This window comes from Rhinopithecus bieti, unplaced genomic scaffold (assembly GCF_001698545.2).
Source record: "Rhinopithecus bieti isolate Rb0 unplaced genomic scaffold, ASM169854v2 scaffold_72501, whole genome shotgun sequence".
Classification (NCBI taxonomy): domain Eukaryota; kingdom Metazoa; phylum Chordata; class Mammalia; order Primates; family Cercopithecidae; genus Rhinopithecus; species Rhinopithecus bieti.
Genome location: NW_016827507.1, coordinates 630,132 through 650,455, shown reverse-complemented (window position 1 = coordinate 650,455; position 20,324 = coordinate 630,132). Strand labels below are relative to the sequence as shown.

Here is a 20,324-nt window from a genome sequence, read left to right as displayed (position 1 = left end):
CTTTGCTACAGTTAACTAGAGGGTCACATCCATCTTGGTGGATCTCAAGCATCTTTCCTCCCTCAGGGAGGATGTGAGGGGTGGTAGCAGGGGTTTTTGAATATCCAACTCACAGTTAGGGACAAGCATAAATCCTTGAGACAGATGTCTCAAGATTTCATAGATAATTTTGTACAATTCTCCATTTTTGTGCATTATGTACAATTCTCCATTTTGTGTATTTCTGGATTTCAAAGAAAACATTAAGCTACTTATAATCCTCAAGTAGAAAATAAAAATTCTTGATTGAACAGCATCTACTGAAAACAGTAAAAGTTTCAACCAGTTTTGAATTGTATATTGGAAGGCACCAGGGCCTGAAGAAAGTACAGCAGTCATGATTTAAACCAGGTCTGTTTGACTCCAGCGATGGGGCTCAGGTCTCTCTTTGTGTTGTTGTGTGGTGCTTTAGGCCCATTAAATGCAAACCTACATGCTTCTGGTATGGCATCAGGCTTAAAAAATTAAAAAAAAAAACTTAAACAGTAAAATATTCCAACATCATTCAAAATTTGAGATAGAAACAGTGTGTTCTAGCAACTTAAGATTTGTAGGACGCCGTGTATATGTAGAGAGGAAATTAGATATTTTATATAGATTTTCTTTCATTTTCCTTTTTAAAATCATTGATGATCTTAAACTGCAATATGTGATAAAATACATAATTCCTAATTTTTAAAAGCTTACCTATATGATTTTCTTACATCAAAATGTTAAATAACACTGATACAAGGAAGAACGTGGAATTCTGAATTTGTGGATTTAAATATTGTGCATCTGGTGTGAGTTTTCAACAATTACTAAACTACTTTGTTATTCAAAAAGAAAAGAGACAGTTGAATCTGTTTTGACACACATACACATACCTTACAAAAAAATATTTTAGGACGTTTCAGTGTACCTGATTTTGTTGAATCTTCTAACTATGCCAAAGGTATTTCTAATTATTGCATAAATAGATAATGAAAGGTGGGATTTGTTTTCTTCTACTTAAAGTTGAAGTCATGAATTGTTATACTCGGAGCAGCTGATGTGAGACTTACTGCTCTTTACTGAAGAAAACAAAACCAGTGTAGCTCGTTTATACCATTGGTGCTACAATTTTCAAACTGTGTGTATGTGTGTCCATTCTATTCTTGGAAAATTTCTGAAAGAGTATATAAAAATAGTTGATTTTAATTATTTCTGGAGTTGAAGTGATAGGAGAAACCTTAAAAAAATTTTGTATCTTGTCATATTGTTTTAAATTTGTACCATGTGCATGTATTATTTTGTAGAAAAAAATCAATAAAATTAAAGGTACTCTTGTATTTCTGTGTTTATTTTCCATTACAGATTCCACTTAGAATTAATTTTTCAGCATCAAAACAGTGTAGTACAAGAAAGCAAACAAAATGACTAATTCATTTATTTGGTGACTTAGTCTTTATCTCTTCTTGGAAGCTTTGATTAGAAGCTGCAGATATAATTTGCTGTTTTCTCTCAGCCATCCTTTTTTTATCTTCAGTTTCTACCCTGCTTCCTTCTGTCTCCCCCACCACATCACTGTTAATCCCTATTGTATACTGTCTTCATACACTAACCAATTCTCTGATGCCAGCTGTGTATCCAGTAATTCAATTCTGAATCTAACTGCAGGGATTAGCATCAGGCCTCCTCCCCTCCCCACAGATCAAGGACTTAATCCCGTAAGACTGCCCCCACTTCAGATGCCAGCCACAGTGTAATGCCCAGGCTACCCAGATTTCTGCCTGACTACAAATTTGGAGGTTCCAGGAGTCTCCCTCAGGTTTGATAATTTGCTATAATGACTCACAGAACTCAGGAAAGCACCTTGCTTACTATTAGTGACCAAAGTTTCATCAAGGAGTGAGAGGCTTTGTCAGCATTTGTAAGTCACACAAGATCCTAAGGTTTTAGAACCAAATCGTTGGACATTCTAATTCCCTTTTCTCATTTTAAACTTGAAGAACCCGCATCCTAACTGATGTACCTTTTTCTAATTGCAAAGACAATTATTAGCAGATCTGAATGAGAATCTTAGAATTTTTATGTCCCATTTAGTGTCCTTTAAATTGTAATAATTCTTTGTTGCTCATTCAAAACCTTTGTTTAATAGACAATAATTTAGTTAGAAATGGGAGGCTGCATAGCATGATGGAGTGAAAGCTCCTCAGTGGAATTATGAAGCCCATTGGCTGCTTCAGGCCCGAAGCTTCCAGCTTTAAATAAATCTTTCATTTATCCCAAGATACTGTAAACATCTTTCTTACTTTTTTTTCTGATATGACATACAAAGTGGTGGGAGAGACTGTACAGGCACCTTATGTTTTGAGTCTAACAAACCTGAGGGTGAATCTTACCTTTGCCATTTATTGTGAAGTCACCTCTTTGAAACTCCTCTTTGTCATCTGTTTTAAGGATTGAATTATGTAATGAATGTGAGTTATCTTGTCCAGGGATGGCATATTAATATGTGCCATCTTAAATGTTAAGATGAAATCATCATAACAAGTAGAGCAAAGAGCATTAGTAAAGACATTAGCATATAGTTGGTATGTGTCATATGAACATTCTTAAGTGTTCCTAGCTTAAGCAAAATGGATAAATATGTGTATTCCTTTGTACAACTGATGCTGTCTTTGATACCTTCTCCAGACTGCTGTTTATCCTTCTCTGAACCTGGGTGTCTATTGGTTGGTCCCTGGAGGCAACAGTTCACGTACTCATTCATTCAGCAGTCATGCAAGCGCCTAATTTTGTATCTCTTGTACAACCAAATACTATGCGCCGTAGGGTGAATTAAACTCTATGCTAAAATTTTCTAGGATCTGGAACTTGCTTAGTTGAAGATGTTTATGAGTGAATAAATAGATTTTACCTGAGAGAAATGTATGTTCTAGTGGGAGAGGTAGCACATTTTTTTTTCCGTCTAAGGGTAGTAGTAGAGTTGCACGTAAAGTGCTTTGTGAGTATCAAAGTGAGAGTGATTGATTCTTCCGTTCTTGCCGCCCCATTGAGGAAAGAAACACTTGCACAGAAAATGAGATTTAATGTGGTTGAGTCTTGAAAGGAGATGAAGATGAAATCATCATAACAAGTAGAGCAAAGAGCATTAGTAAAGACCTTAGCATATAGTTGATATATGTCATATGCAAGGAGGGAAGATTTGACTGGGGAGGTGGGCTACTGGAAGGTTGTATAGGGTGTTTAATGCCATCATAGAATCAGTTCTTAGTTGTAGAAGCCTTGGAAAGCCAGGCAAGATTGATAAATAGGGATGTTTCAGCGCTTTGCGTCACTGAACTGTGAATACTTATGGCTTTTCTTCTTTATTTGATCAGCCTTATCTAGGAATCCAGAAGACCCGAAGTAACTTATTTTTGTTTGTTAGCTGGTCTATTGTTCTCTGTTGGTATGAGCAGTTGAGATTTGACCTTGTAGAGCCATGATACATGCATCTGTTCCATTTATGAAGAATCATTGATAAAACAGGAAATGTACTTGAAAACAGTTGCCTCAATTTAATAGTCCATACTTCAGTAGTAGTTGATTTCATGCCACAACAGAGCTAACCAGAACACCCAACCCCTGCATTTCTGAGTCATACACTTCATGGTTATCTTTTTGCCTCCACAGAAATAGAAAAGTTTCAAAAAGGAGAAGGCAAGGATGAAGAAAAGTACATCGATGTGGTGATTAATAAGAACATGAAGCTGGGACAGAAGGTGTTAATTCCTGTAAAACAGTTCCCTAAGGTAAGACAGTGAGGTCTACACTGCTGATATTTTAACCTGAATCAAAGGGGAGCACGTGTTTAATTTGTATCCCATTTGGTGTTTTTAGAGATGTTTCCTCTTAGCATCCCCCTACACACACTTTTAAAGTTAATTAAACACTTAGTAAATTTAGTCATTCTATCTTTTCTGTTTAACTTTAGTGTGAGTTACAGATTCCTGAAAATCTATCCTTTTGAGTCAAACTAGCGGTGTGACTTTGGCAAACCTGGTCAGCTTTTTTCCACTTCAGTTTCCGCATTTGTAATATGAGGTTGGATGATTTAAAATTGAATGAGATAATCTGTGTTAAATGCTTGGTACATAAAGGTCCCACAATATCATTGTTTATATTTTATTTAAATCCTATTTTTCCTTTGTCTTTCTTCTGAATGTTCATGTACATGATTCTTGCATACTGTTGTGTATATTAGGAGTTCATTTCTTTTTATTGATGAATAATAATCTGTTACCTGAATGTATCATTGTTGTTTATCCGTATGTCTAGGCACTTTTAATTTTTCGGTTATTATAAATTAAATTGCTGTGAACACTTTTATATACATGGTTTCTTTTTTTTTTTCCATGTTGTATTTTTTTTTAAGTTCCGGGATACATGTGCGGGACATGCAGGTTTGTTACATAGGGAAATGGGTGCCATGGTGGTTTGCCCCATCCCCTGGGTGTTAAGCCTTACATGCGTTAGCTGTTATTCCTGATGCTCTCCCTCCCCCGACCCCCACGACAGGCCCCAGTGTGTGTTGTTCCCCTCCCTGTTTCCATGTGTTCTCATTGTTCAGCTCCCCCTTATAAGTGAGAATATGTGGTGTTTGCTTTTCTGTTCCTGTGTTAGTTTGCTGAGGATAATGGCTTCCAGCTCCATCCATGTCCCTGCAAAGGACATGATCTCGTTCCTCTTTAGGGCTGCATAGTATTCCATAGTGTATATGTACCACATTTTCTTTATCCAGCCTGTCATTGATAGGGATTTGGGTCGATTCCGTGTCTTTGCTATTTGTACAAGTTGTTTCATAACCAGATATGTTTGTAACTCTTTATTAAATACCCAGTATTGAAAATTGTTGTGTATTTAGTATTACAAGAAATTGTCATACTTTTTTCCAAAACGCTTATACTTTGTAACATTTCTACAAACAATGTATGCAGGTTGTGGTTGTGGCCGCCTCATACCCCCATCAGTATTTGGTGCTGTCAGCCTTTTTTATTTTAGCTATTTTGATGGTATATTGGTATCTTCCTGTGGTATGAAGTTGCATTTCCCTTATGATTGATGGTTTTGTGCAATTTTTCATCTCCTTACTGGCTATTCATGTATTTGAATCTTGAAATCTTTGCCAACTTCAAGGAAATGTTAGAGTTCTTTATAAGTTATAAAGATACTCTTCTGTATTTTCTCTAAAAGTGTTATTGTAGCTTTTACTTTTAGGTCTATGATGTATCTCAAATGCATTTTTGTATATAGTGTGAGAGAGAGGCTCAAGTTCATCTTTTTTCCCATATGGTTATCTAGTTTTTCTTCCACTATTTGTTGAAAGATGTTTCTCTCCACTGATTCTTTTGGTGCCTTTGATGAGAAAATCAGGTGAGCATATAAATGGGGGTATATTTCTAAGCTTTCAGTTCACTTCTTTTAATCTATCTATGGATCATTATGCCAGTACCACACTGTCTTGATTACTATAGGTTTTTACATAGTGAGACATGAGTTTGGGTAATATAGTTCCTCCGCCTTTGTCCTTCTTTTTCAGGATTACTTAGATATTTTAGATCCTTTAAAATTACATATAAATATAAGAATTTCTTTGTTAATTACTACAAAGCCATCTGCTGGGATTAGAATTGCAATTGCATTGCATCTGTTGAGCAATTTGTGGGAGATTTGACGTCTTAACGATATTGAGTCTTCCATTTAATTTCTATCAACAGCGTTTTGTACTTTTTAAGGTAGGAGTTTTGTATGTCTTTTGTTAAACTTATTCCTAAATATTTTGTGTTTTTTTGATACTATCGTAAATTGAATATTTTTAAATTTCTGTTTTCCAGCTTTTTCTAATATAAAATTTTGTATACTAACCATGACTTCTGCTACCTTGCTAAATTTAAATTCACTTATTCTAGTAAGTTGTTTTGTAGATTTCTTAGGATTTGTCATGCACATGGTTATATCATTTACTTAAACAGTTTACTTCTCTCTTTCCAGTTTCTATGCATCTTATTCTTTTACTTGCATTATTTTGGCTAATATCTCCAGTATAATGCTGAAGGCAAATGAGGAGAGTAGAAATTATTCCTGTTTCTAATCAAGGAGGAAAACACGCAGTTATTTTAGCATTAAGAGCAATATTAGTTACAGGGTTTTTTTGGTAGATTTCATTTGTTGGGTAGAGGAAGTTCCCTTCTACTTCAGTTTTACTCAGAGTTCTGATCCTCAGTGGGTGGTAAATTTTTTTCAATGCTTTTTCTACATCTATTGAAATAAACACAAGGTGTTTCTCTACACTGTTTATATGGTAGATTTTAATGATTGATTTTTAAAACTAAAACCTTCTTTGTATTCTTGGGTTAAACCCTACTTAATAGTGACATATTATCTGTTTTATATAGTGCTGGATTCAGTTGCATCTTATGTTAATGAGTGATACTGACCTATACCTTTTTTTTTTTTTTTTTTTTTTGAGACAGAGTCTCGCTCTGTTGCCCAGAGTAGTGCGGTCACGCAATCTTGACTTACTGCAACCTCTACCTCCTCGGTTCAAGTGATTCTCATGCCCCAGTCTCCCTAGTAGCTGGGGTTACAGGCATGCACCACCACGCCTGGCTAACATTTGTATTTTTGGTAGAGATGAGGTTTCTCCATGTTGATGAGGCTGGCCTCATGTGATTTGCCTGTCTCTACCTCCCAAAGTACTGGGATTACAGGCAGGAGCCAGCACTCCCAGCCTGACCTGTACATGTTTTAGAGTAATATTTTTGTCAGATTTTAGTGTTAGTGTTATGCTGGTTTCATAAAATGACTGGATAAGTGTTTCTTTCCATTTTCTCAGAGAACATGTATCAGATTGGTGTTACTTATTTGTAAATATTTGATAGAATTCACCAGTGAAGCAATCTGGGCCTGGAGTTTGATGATGAGTTCAATATCTTTGATATGACACTAGACAGATTTCCTATGACATCTTTTGTGAAAAATTTGTTTTTAAAAGGACTTGTACATTTTATCATAATATTTCAGTTACTACTTCAATCACCTTTCTGATCCTTTCTCCTCTCATTCTTTTGAGATTTCTGTTACACATATGTTCAGCCTTATGTCACTCTCACATAGGTTTCAGTGGCTCTGTTTTTTTTTTCCCTGTCCTTCAGATTTTATAACTTTTACTGCTGTATCTTAAACTCATGATTCATTTGTGTCTTCATTTTGCTGTTAACCCGCCAAGTAATTTTTTTATATCAGGAATCGTAATCATCTGTTTCAGAATTCATGTTGGAATCATATACACATGTATGTGTGTCAAAATGTCTTTTTCTCTATTGGGATTTTCTATTTTTTAATTCATTGCAAGTATTATTTTCCTCTGTCACTGAGTATGGTTAAATAGGTCCTTGAACATCTCTGTCTCCTAGTTTCTGAGTCTTCTACATCTTGGCCATCTTAGATGTATTTTGCGCTGGGAGTCTTTGATCTTGATGAAGAGTCATATTGCTTCAGTCCTCTGCGTCTTGAGTAATTTTGGGTTGTGTGCGGGCTATTGTGAATGTTCACTGTAGAAATCTTGGATTCTGTGTCTTTTCTTGGAAGAATGTTGATATTTTTGTTTTAACAGCTAATTAACTTGGTTGGATTTAGGGTATGAACTGTGTGTCTATTGGGTAGGAGTTCAAGTCTCAGTTCATTTCTTTCCTTAGTTTGGCTTTTTTGTGTTTAATTTCTGTTATATGATTCAGGGGCCAGCCAGAGGTTTTGGAAGATTTTATACATAGTATTTGGTGATCTGCATCTCTGACTGTCTTTTCTAGTATTCTTCCTTCACTTTTCAGCACTATAGTTTTCTCAATCTCTGCCACTAAGGCCAAAAGCTCTAAAATGAGTAAATTCACCCCAGGGTATTTCCTTTGCTGAAGTCATAACTAACTTTCAGAATCTGCCTGTTTTCGATCAGTCTTCAGCGCTTCATGTAATTAACTTTTATATTTTGCTGTGAGTTTAGGAGTTTACAGTTGGTATTTATAGGTGGGCAGCCTGTTAGGAATGTACTCAGCCATACCTGCAGATCTCGGGGGAATATATGTGTCTTGTAAACAGAAAATTACATTATGAACATTTCATAGACAGGCTCATTACTCAAACATGACTGGTGGAAATCTTTGTATATTGATTCTTTATGCTCCATATAGCCTGTGTACTTAATATGCAATAGATACAAAGATGACCAGATTATAGACCCTGTCTTTAAGTAGTTCATAGTCTAGTTGATGATGATTAACCTGAAACTAATACTTTGTTGTCTCCAAGTTTGTAAATGAAATAAAATAAAGTGCAGTCATGTGCTGCTTAGTGATTTCAGTCAATGATGGACTACATATATGATGGTGGTCCCATAAGATTATAGTACTGTATTTTTGCTGTATCTTTTCGATGTTTAGAAATACAAATATTTACCATTGTGTGACAATTGCTTATAGTACTTAGTACAGTAGCATGAGGAACAGGTTTGTAGCCTAGGAACAATATGCTACACCATATAGCCTAGGTATACAGTAAGATATGCCATCTAGGTTTGTGTAGGTGTACTCTTTGATGTTTGCACAATGAGGAAATCGTCTGACAATGCATTTCTCAGAACGTGTTCACATCATTATTGACTCATAACATCAATGAAGTATATGAAATAAAATCTCAAATATTGTTTTTCATTGTCGGCTTTGAGGTAATGAAAGAAAAATTATAATTTCTGTGTTTGAGATTAGAGTCTATTTCAAGTACTTAACAATGTCTGAAGTAGACCATTTAGAAGTCTACTGCTTTCAGGATACTGAAAAACAATATTTCTACTTAGCATAATGGAGCATACAAGTTTAAAGCCAGCCCTGTTTCAAGCTAATATAGCACTGCAATCAATTCTAAGAAGTTTTCATGCTTGTGTCAGTTATAGAACGAACTGGAGGAAACGAACAGGATATACCCCTCTGTAATAGCTGTGAGTAGAGAACAGTATAGTGTGGAATTAATGCTGATGGTAGACTTCCAGCTTCTGGGGCAAGAGAGACCTACTGTTTGTGAAACTGCATCTGATAAAGTGATTTCTATTAATTGAATAATATCTATTCCCTTAATGAACCATTTTCAACACTCTTTCAATGGCACAGCATTGGACACATGAATCATTTAGTGTTCAGACCTTAATGTATATTCACTCTCTTGAGTTCTGTATCTGAGCATGTAAAGGGTGAAATTCTAAATGCTGTTTTATGAATTTTTTGGAAGTTTTTTTAAGAAGCTATGGAAATTGTTCTCCATGGGTTTTTTGCAGATAAACCTTAACCTCTGGTGCTGATCAGTGCCAGCTTGGAACATGGTCAATATAAATGCCAAATCAACATTGGAACAAGGTACCCTGTCTTTGAGGACCTACAGATACATTATGGTTTAGGGTTTACATTTTTTTTTTTTTCCTCTGGTTCATCCGACAGTGGATCTGGCTCTGTCTATACCTAGCATGTATTGAGGGTCTTCTCTGAGCCAGACATTGTTCTGGGAAAATCAAAGTGATTAAGTCATGGTCTTTGGGCTCAAAAAACTGCCAGTTTTTTGGTGAATGCAGATGAATAAGTTAATATTAATAAAACAGGGGGCCCTGAAAGGACAGAGAGGAGGATCCTGGTGATAGGCTCAGAGAAGGCTGCTCTAAGGAGGTTGTCTCTAAAGAGGCTGGCTGGCTGGGGTCAGAAGTGAGAGTGTGAAATTGAAGGGTGGCGACCAAGGAGCACTATATTGAAGCACAGAAGGCATTTGGGAAATTACAAGCCATTTTATTTGACTAGACAGATTTTTATAGAAGACATAAATGAAGTGGTAAGGGAGCAGCATGTGGGCGGCATTGGCCAAAGGTCCTGCGAAGTTAAAGTAGAGAATGACATTTGAACTGTTGTAGACGATGAGGCTTCTCCAGGTGCTTAATGATATCAGGCAGACTATTTCAGGAGAGGGAATGCCACATGCATAGTCATGCTGGGGTGAAAGAATGCTTATGGACCATTTTTAAAAGTGAGTTGGAATATGACATTAAATACATTATATCTCTATGCATAATGCTGTGTTTTAAGTGTCTATGCTATATTATTAAGTGAAAAAAGAAAAGTCAAGATACAGAAAATACAGGATCCAAGTTGGAGAATTATTTGTAAAAGCGAACCAGAATCTTAATAGCAGTTGTTTTCTGGAGGATAGGTTTTGTGATATTTTCTACTTTACATGTTTCTGTATGTGAATGTTTTAATAACTTAGTGTAACCTTTGTTAAGATAAAAAAGATTTCAATTTTTTGGGGAAAAATGTGCCTGAGGGTTTTACTCAGGAGGTATTTTTGTACTGTGATTGTGATTTTCAAGGTTTAGTGTGCTATGTTATGTCTGTAAGTTTAAATTAGGTTTATTAAATTTATTAATTTGATAATTTTTTTGTAGCCTCTACGCATTCAAATCTGTGTACATACTATTTGCAGTAACTTTGTCTTAACCGGCAAAAGTTTCTAACGTTAAAGTTTTTCTATAATCTGAATGTTGGGAATGTGATGTATTTGTTCTCCTCATATAAATGGTTAAGGATCTTTGAGAGATAAAACACGTCTGTTCCTGAAGTTTCAGGGAAACTGCCTTTTTTGAAGTGGGCTTGCATTTTTTCCTTGTAGTATAGTATGTCGTAGACAATTTAAAACCCCTTAAATTACTACTTGGTAGAAGCCTGTTCCATGGAAATCATCATGGATTTACAGATTTCCTAGGATAGTAAATATTTTACAGTCATAGACATATGTTAAATATTGCCATTTTTGTTGCTCCTGATTGATTTTCAGAGACATAATATTTTTTCAGATAATTTATGTGAAAATGATTTTTGATGTTCACTTGGTAATTTACCTCTAGAAATAAAGTGATAATGTACATGTATGCTAGTTTTTTGTATCCACAGTGCCAAAACTAATCTGGTTGTCTTAGACCATTGCGCTGCTATAGCAAAATACTGAGACTGGGTCATTTCTAAAGAACAGAAATTTATTTCTTACATTTCTGGAGGCTAGGAAATCTAAGATCAAGCCACGTGCATTTGGTGTGTGGTGGGGGCCCTCTTGCTGCCGCCTAGCATAGTAGAAGGCGGAAGAGCAAAAAGAGCCTCAGCTAATTACCTTAGCCCTTTTAAAAGACTTGAATCCATTCATGGAGGCAGAGTCCTCATGACTTCAGCACTTCCCAAAAGGCCCCACCTCTTAATTACCCCCACAGTGGCCATTTTCAACATGAATTGGAGGGGAAACATTCAAACCATAGCAGCTGGCTAGTTGGGATTTTGAATCTTGTTGACGTCAAGGCAGCCTGATATTAAAAATAATCACTTAAGGATACATTTATTTACTGTGAGTCACTCCTGGTATTCATTAAATCTTGGACCTATGATAAAGTAGAAAGGCCACTATGGATTATATAAATTTAGAGAAACTGATTGGCCCATAATGGCCATTGTTTTATGATGGATGGTTCCCTTCTACTTTCTCATTTTGTCAACCCACATCTTGTAGTGGGAACTGGAAGGAAAAGAACCGGTAAGTGGCAACAGGAAGAGTAAATCTTTAGAAGCTACGTTTGTCCTGTTCTCAGAGGCTCTGGACTTGGATCTTGCGACACAGCCCCTGTCTGTGAGAATTGGGAAGTTATTTAGGTTGGTATTTACATATATGACAGCATTTCAGACGTATTGTGGAGGGAATTTAAATCTTAACGTTTGCTCTCCTTACAGTGCTTGATTATTGAGGCAGAAAGCAACACTTGAACTTAAATTTGATTAGTGAAATCCAAAAACAGCCAGGCGTATACTGAGGGGTTCCTGAAATAATGTAGTGATATTGTTTGGGGGCGTATTATTATCATTGATGTTATTTTCCTGAGCCAATGAATAATTAAAAATTTGATTATAATCCTTACATATAGGCCCCTAAAATTTTTATTACATTTAAAAGACTAGAAACAGTCTATTACATGTACGTTGGTCACAAAGCAGTAAATTTAGAAATTAAAGTGTGTGATGAATGTTGTTATATTTAACTCTTCAATTACGTCTCTGCTTACTTTGATGTACGTCATAGAAGATACATCTCTATGTCTATTGCTGAGCCAAAAAGTAAAAATATTGTTAGTGCTTTAGCAATGTACTGCTGGGCTTATGTATCTTGGATATTACTATACTGATTATTTTGGCTCTGGGCTCCATAAGGATCACCAAATTGGACCAACTGAAAATTGCATGACTGTATTGGTATTGGAGATAGGAAACGTGAACAGAACATAAGCCCTCTTTTCTAGGATGCAGTCTTTTGGAGGAAAATGGCAAAAATTCATGCCATAGACTGAACTATAGATTTCCATTAAAAGAAATAATCAATATGTAATTACATGAAAAATGGACACATAATACAAAGACAGACTGAGAATCATGATTATAGAGAAAGAAGTCAGGCTTATGAGCTAGCCTGACCTGTGCTTTCTGGCACTGGGTATGTCACCTGTCTCTATTCCGACTGTTAGACCAAATGGCCACTGAACACTTCCACTTGGATATCCCACAGACATCTTAGAGATTTGCCATGTCCATATCTCAACTTCATACCTCCTTTTCTTGGCCAACCTTGACTTTTTCCTGTGTTCTTTACTTGAGTAGATTACAGACAGCACATGTATTTGAGTGCCCATTACAGATACCAGAATGTAATTTTTGCCTACACACTTCTCCCTCATTGACCTGCTTGCCTCCATCCTTCAGATACCATTCATTTACTTTCTAAATTAATTACCATCTATCTCTCTTTACATTTCATTTCACTCCTTAATTTAGAACACTGTCACCCCTTACCCTGTCTATTGCGGTAGATTATTTGCTGTATCAGTTTCTTGCCTTTGATTTTAAATCTTCCATTTCATTCTCCCCACTTGTAGCTTGACTTTTGCAGTCTGGGATTTTCTGGATTAATGATTTCATGTATATGGGCTTCATAGCTTGTCCTCCACACGTCTCCTCCTGGAATATCCAACCTTGAGCAAATGCAGATAGCAAGTATGTAAGATAGCTTATTTCAGATTGTATATTACTTGTGTGTGCCTGTGGGTGTATGTCTATGCTTATTTTGCTCATATTATATTCTGGAAAAGTCGCTTGTACATTTCATTGATCTTTAGCATTACTAACATCCAAATAAGTTGGGCTGTTTATCATTTAGAAATAGATATTAGGTTAAAATTACAGTCAATGGAGCAACACCAAATAATCCCAACCACTACTAATAATACCTAGTGATCTATAGTTGGAAAATTAATATATTTAAATAATAGTATTTATAACTGTAATATATTGTAATCTCTGCAACAACAACAACAAAAAAAAACAATAAAAACCTTGTTGAATAGTGCCATTCAATTTGGAGAAAAATAAGCTTTAACTCCACAAGTATTTATTGAGAAACCATTATATAGGAAAAATGGTTAATTAAATGTGGGTCCTACTTACTCTCCAGTAATTCATAATCTAATAGGGGAAACCATAAATTTTACTAAATAATATAGGATAAAGATTGAATTAATATTACAAAAGTAGAGGCACAGCATGGAATTTAAAGGAATGATGGAGAGTTATTTCTAGAGAAATAATTATGGATGAAATTAAATTTAGTCTTTAAGAACACATTCAGGACATTAACAGACATGAGGGAGAAGGGCAGAATAACTATCGGGCTAGAGTGACTTCATTATGGGAAACAGTGGATGATAACATTTGTTTAAATCATAAGGAATATATTCTGGAATGCCTTCAGTGCTTTACTTGGGCGTGGAATTGTATATATCTAGATGAGAACCCTGAAATACTTGTGATATTGAAATAAACAAACACCTAAACACAAGTTTGGAATGACTTACTCTTAGGACGTTAAAATGCCCATGTAAAAAGTGATTGTTATTTTCAGGGATGATTATCAGAATCTTGAAAATAATTTTGCAATGCTAAGCTCCACTCAGTTAGCAACTATGCTAAGAAACAAGTGTTTTGTTTCTGAGGAGGCTACTCCATTTCATGTGAATGCCATGGTCCGAAGTCCGTTGTTAGGTTTACTATTGTTTAGAGTTTGGCATTTACTACACTGATATAATTCAAATGAGATCAGAATCCTGAATACCAAGAATGGGAATTTATTTAAGTAATCATTGTGTTAGTGGTCAAGTTATTAAACTTAAAATGTCCCATTGAGCTGATAAAGGTATTGATCTGTTCTTTCATTTCAAGAGAATAAAGAGAAAATAAACCTTGTTTGTTCTCCCTTTGTATTTTTGTCCTTGGGCAGGAAATAGGTAAGTGTAGATTATAAACTGAAGATGTTCTTTGACAGTTTTTGTTCTCCCCAGTAAAGTATAGAAAGCAAGTCCTTGGGTGGTGTTCTCCAAAGAGGGGTGCATGCTTTCTAATACAATTAGGTGCTGGGAAAATACAGTAGAACTTCTATTTACGTGTAGACTTCTGTTTATGTGTGTGTACACACACGGAATGGTTTTCTGTGTGTGAGACATTATTCTAAGCACTTTACTATTAACTTATTTAATCTTTATAATGTGAGATGGACATTATTATTTCCTGTTAACATATGAAAAACATGGAAGAACACAGAAGAGAAGTTGAGTAACTTGCTAAAAGTTACTAAGTAGCAGGTCCTTGAACCCTAGAAGTCTGGCTCCAGAGCCTATGCTCTTAAGAAATTAAGCTTTATTAATATTTAGTGCATGAATTAATACAGTACCCTTACATGACTCATCTAAGTCCAGTTATATGCACTTTGAGACAGTATCCTGAAGTGAAAGGGGGTATTCCACAATGGGTCTCACAAGGATATTAGTATTAGATAAACAATATAAATGTATTTTGCTAGATGAGGGTCTGAAGTAGAATGTAAAAAGGAGGATATAAAGAATTTTCTAAAAAAATGTTTAGATACAGTACAAGATACAGACAGTTCTCGACTTACATTGGTTCAACTTAGGATTTTTTCACTTTATGATGATGTGAAAACAAAACACCATTTAGTAATTCATTTGTTTCGAGTGTACTGGGGCATACAGCTATTCGTATGTGCCTGGTTGCAGATTTATGGGTTATATTAGCTAGTTTTAATTAAACATGTCCTCCAGTGGGCAAATATTACTGCAAAAGACACTGTTAATTAGAGATTGTTGATAAATACAGTCTAAATTAGTGACAAAACCACAGAGCTGATACTTCTTTTGTGCCTAGTACAACTCAGCCTTATAAAAAAATTAAAAACAACTATGATCCAGTTGGATATGACAAGAACAGTCTTCTCCGTCGGAACTATTTCTCTATGTATAGTAGTGTTAATGATGAATCTCTTGGCCTAGGTAAGCATTGCAGTATTAACCAGTGATAGGACAAGCATATGATTTTTAGATAGATAAATACGTGTGTGTATACACACACAGTACCCACTGAAGGAGCAAAGGTGTAAATGTGGGTGGGGATAATTCTTACGTTGCCTAACTTTACTGTGGAATATTTGAGGTAATAACCTATAGGTAGTGTTTACATTTGCTGTCACCATGGAATGTACTGATGGACCTGCTTTCTGGCCTTCTTCCTTTCTCACAGTTTCTTAGCTGTTAAACTGATTTGCGATATATACCGATTCTCAGCTTACAGTGGGGTTTTTGCCCATCAAGCCCCTTGTAGGTTAAAAATATTGTAACTCAAAAATATTTGACACACTTAAGCTGCTGAACATCAAAGCTTAGCCTAGCCTGCCTTAAATATGCTGGAAACACTCAACATTAGCCTATAGTTGGGCAAAATCATTTAACACAAAGCCTATTTTATAATAAAGTCTTGGATATCTCATGTAATTTATCAAATACTGAACTGAAATTGAAAAACCAGAATGGTTGTATGGATACTGGAAATAAAGTTTCCTACTGCACGTGTTTTGTTTTCACACCATCATAAAGTCAAAAAAATCCTAAGTTGAACCATTGTAAGTTGAGAACTGTTCTTATCTTGTACTGTATCCAAACTTTTTTAAAAAAAATTCTTTATATCCTCCTTTTTACTTTCTATACTTTAGACCCACCTCTAGAGAAATAAATTTACATTGTTTATCTAATACTAATATCCTTTATTTTATAATTCTTCTCGGGTGTCTTTTAAACATTTTTAAATAAACACTTAGAACTTAAGCTCAATTACAAGTCCTTGTTGGCCAGTTAGACCCCATATACCAAAAATGTGCTTCCTTTCATTTCAGCCTGTGTAGTATATTCTAGGTTTTGTTTTAATTAACGTCTTGGGTAGTGATTAATACTTTTTGGGCATTAATTTCAGTTGGCATTTGTCATTCACTTTTGTATGCATGAAATATTGCTTGCCTATTGTCATAAGTTAGTGCTGTTCTAGACAGTCATTGAGGTACAAAGATGAGTAAGACAGGGTTTCTGCGCTCAGAGAAATCACCACCTTGCTTCCCAACTTAGGAAGAAGAAGGCGACAGGCAGGTAGCTCGCCAGGCCTTAGAAAAGACCGTAATGTTTGAGGGTATTAAAATTTGACTTTTTGATCAGTGATGCTTTGTCATTTTTATCAGCGGTGTAGTGTACATATTATGCTCTGCCCCCATGACCACACATGCAAGCTTTCAAAGCTTTTAGGCCCTGCGTGGTGCCTTTCCTGGAGTTTGTCTGACTCTGCATCTCGCTTACCTGATTGTATGCAGCAGAACTGACACAATGCCAATTCCAGGTCTGAGCTTTAAGAAAGACTTCTAGCTTCTGCTTTTCTCATCTTGGAAATCAGACACCATGCACAAACCTATCATGCTGAGGCTACCATGGTAAGTGGAAGCTTAAGATACTCAGGTGAAGAGTCAGGCAAACCAGCAGGAATCGAGGTCCCCCGACAGCCACCGCTAACTCATGAGCCTGTTTGTCCCCAACAGTGCCGAAGTTGATGAATGGTGTGCAAATAAATAAGACAGTTATTTTTCAAGATCATTCAATTTGGAAGTAGTTTCTTATGTAGTAGTGGATAACCAAGATAGCCTTAAAGTGGAACTTTTCTGTCCCTAATTTTCTCATTGCCAAGTCAGTTAAGGTTGTGTGAAAATCATGTAGTTTATACCTGTTACTTGCAAATAGGGACTCATAATTTCTGTAGAATATAGTTTGTTCTGAAAAAGGTTTTGATGTCTTTAATTGAATATAACATTATGGTCTTTATGGGATAGAAGAGTTATTATATATTTGTATGTGTGTTAGGTCAAGAAGTTTAACTCAATTGCAAAATGCTGTATTAGAAATTTTCTTTTTTTATCCTATGGGTCACTTAACTTTGCAGAATGTGACTTTTCTTTTTAAATACCAGAAGGTATCCCAGTCCATTTGTGCTGCTGCCATAAAATACTTGAGACTGGGGAATGTATAAAGCACAGAAATTTATGTTCTCAGTTCTGGAGGCTGGGAAGTTCAAGGTCAAGGCACTGGCAGGTTTACTGTGTGGCGAGGGTGTGGTCTCTGCTTCTAAGATGGTGCCTTAAACACTGATTCCTCCTGAAGATTAGGCTTTTGTTCAGGAGAAGGATATAGGATAGGTGGGTCTGGGCAGATTTCACCAATCCCTTATCCCCCACTAGCTCCCCAGAGGAAGTGGTTTCTTTATTCTCTTTGACTTTCTCTGTGAGTGCCTGGGGGCTAGAAGGGATTTTTTGCAGAAAAAGCTTTTAAGAAGGTTTCAACTTTTCTAACTGGGTGGTTTCCAGGGCTTCATATTCTCATGCTGGCCCACCCCAGATGAGCAAATGCTTGAGTTTTATTCCTCCCTGTAGATGCCTGGACAGAGATACCTACAGGGAGAAATAATTTTTGCCCAGGGACTTCAGTGTTAATTTGCTTTCTGTCCATTTTTTTTTTTTTTTTTTTTAATTGTTTAAAGGGTGGATATGACGTTCCTTCCAACTCTCTACGTCTGAAATGAATGTGCAGTTCTTGGAGCACAGCAGTTTTGAGAAGCTGAAAAAAATCCCGAATGGCTAAAATTAAAAGCAGAAATGTGTTGAGGCTAGAGAGGTGAGCCAGAGCTCACTCGGGGAGGGCTTTTCACAGCAGTAGCAAAACATTGGCACTTAGGTTCGCAGGACAGTCACATCGTTGTATTCTAAGCAGAGATGTAATATGGGCAACTTGTGTTTTAAAAAGACCTTTCTGTTGATTGAAGGAAATGGAAATGGATACAGAGAAAAGACTCTACAGTGATCCAGGGAGAGGAGATGAGGGCCTAGACTAGGGTGGTTGTGGTAGGACTGAAGAAAATGGACAAGTTTAAGAGATGTTTCAGAGGTAAAATCATTAACATATAACTAATTAGATCATTAAGATGTATTAAACACCCTCTCTATTCATGTTGGAGAGAGAAAGCAGTGAACACACAGGCCTAGTCAGTGCCTTCATGCAGTAGGTGGCAGGCTTCAGGCCTGAGTTGCTGCGAACTTCAGGCCTGAGTTGTGGCTCCATTTGCTGGGCTAAGGGACTCTGGAAGAAGAGCATGTTTGAAGCTGTGGTGGTGGAGTTTCCAAGTTCAGTGTTGAGTGTTGTGTTAGAGGTCAGTAAAATAGCCCTTTATTATACTAATCAACCTTTTTGGTGAGCACTCAGTTACGGGAAACCTTTTAATGGGGACCATGACATGTTCTTGAGATTTAGTTGTTTATGAAATAACAGCTTAACTGTAATTGCTCCCCAAGGAACAGTGTCATGTCAGAAATATAGTTTAGATCAATTAAAGCCAGTTCAGAAAGGCATTTGGTCTTTGCCGGTGAATAATATAATTAATGTAGCTTATACATCATGCAGTGAAACTCAAATATACTTACTATATGTTGTTATACCATCTTCATAATCACTTGAAAACCAACTCAGAGTATGTGACTTTTCCTGATTAGTGGAAACAAGCAGTTCAGCTAATCTTTAATGGAGAAAATAATGGGACTTTGGATGGTTTGTGTTTAAAAATGTAACATTTGTGTGTCTGTGAGAGAGACAATAATTGACATCTGGAGAAAAATTATTAGTCTTAGGAATGATAATTTGCAAATTAGTAAAATGATCATTTCCATGTAAGTGAACAAATAACATTATTAATAAATGAATATTAATATTAATAATGAATATGTATCAATGGACAAATTAGATTATTTATACAAATGAATGTTAAAATGTATTTTCTTATTTCTTACTGTCTTGCAGATATAGTCTTAAAATAAAAAACAAATCAGGACATGGATAAGGAGAGACTATTTGAAAAGGTGATTGCAAGAGCACAGAAAGGGACTATTGGCAATAGGGAGAGGGGTTATTAAAAAGGGAGAAAGACCTGACCATGAAAACTGTAAGTTACATCTCAGGAATCAGGCAGAAAAGGGCTTTCCTTTCATGGGTGAAGTGATTGAGGCCAGAACGGTGTGGGGCAGTGGGATGAATGGGTGGCAGTGGCAGGATGGGACGGTGATCAGACAACACTACCCCGAGCTTGGCTTGTTTTCCAGAGGGTCCTTCGGGTAGAGCTTGTCTGCTGGTTCAGACTGAAGATGGGTCAAAGTTCAGGGGTCTGAAGAAAGGAGAGAAGTGGAAGCAAAGTTTAACTCAGGATATATGTCTTTTTCTGATTGATCAGTGGAAACAAACAATTCAGCTAATTTTTGAGGGGCAAAATAATGGAAATTTTAAGGGTTTGTGTCTGTTCTTGCTGTAGGCAAATAAAGGATCATCTGTGAGTCTTATCTAAGTCATGTGGGTAAGAGTGGTCCTTTGCAACAAGCACTTTCCAGAAACACAAAAGGGTGGGGAGATTTCTTAATCATCACTGTTTTTAGGTGCACAGGGCTGCTCAGGTAAAATTCAACATTGTCACAGCGCTTAGCACTTTATCTGATATTTTAATCTGCATAATAACCCTGAAATGTAATGACTTTTATAAGCCACACCTGGAAATTATGAAACTGAAGACTAGAAATGCTAAGAAACCACTGTGTTCACATTGCTGATAAGACGGGGGCACTGTGTGATGACACCCCTTCAGAACCCATAGCAAGTGGACATCAGGAGGTGTTATGGGACTAATGGCAAATAAGAGAACTGTGCTGCTTTCATTGTTTATTGTTTGTGTCATCCAGAAAGTCCAAAA

General features: G+C 36.2%; 1 protein-coding gene across 6 annotated transcripts in view; it reads left to right on the top strand.

The window, feature by feature from the left end:
* KHDRBS3 (KH RNA binding domain containing, signal transduction associated 3) overlaps positions 1 to 20,324 on the top strand; it is a 200,792-nt gene that overhangs the window by 62,045 nt on the left and 118,423 nt on the right. For all 6 annotated transcript variants that reach the window (XR_001883777.1, XR_001883778.1, XR_001883779.1 and 3 more), the window contains exon 2: positions 3,679 to 3,797. Coding sequence is in view for 2 of the 6 variants with exons in the window: in XM_017863819.1 (XP_017719308.1) it covers positions 3,679 to 3,797 (119 nt within the window). In the remaining 4 variants the exon portion in view is untranslated. The remainder of the gene's footprint in view (positions 1 to 3,678; positions 3,798 to 20,324) is intronic.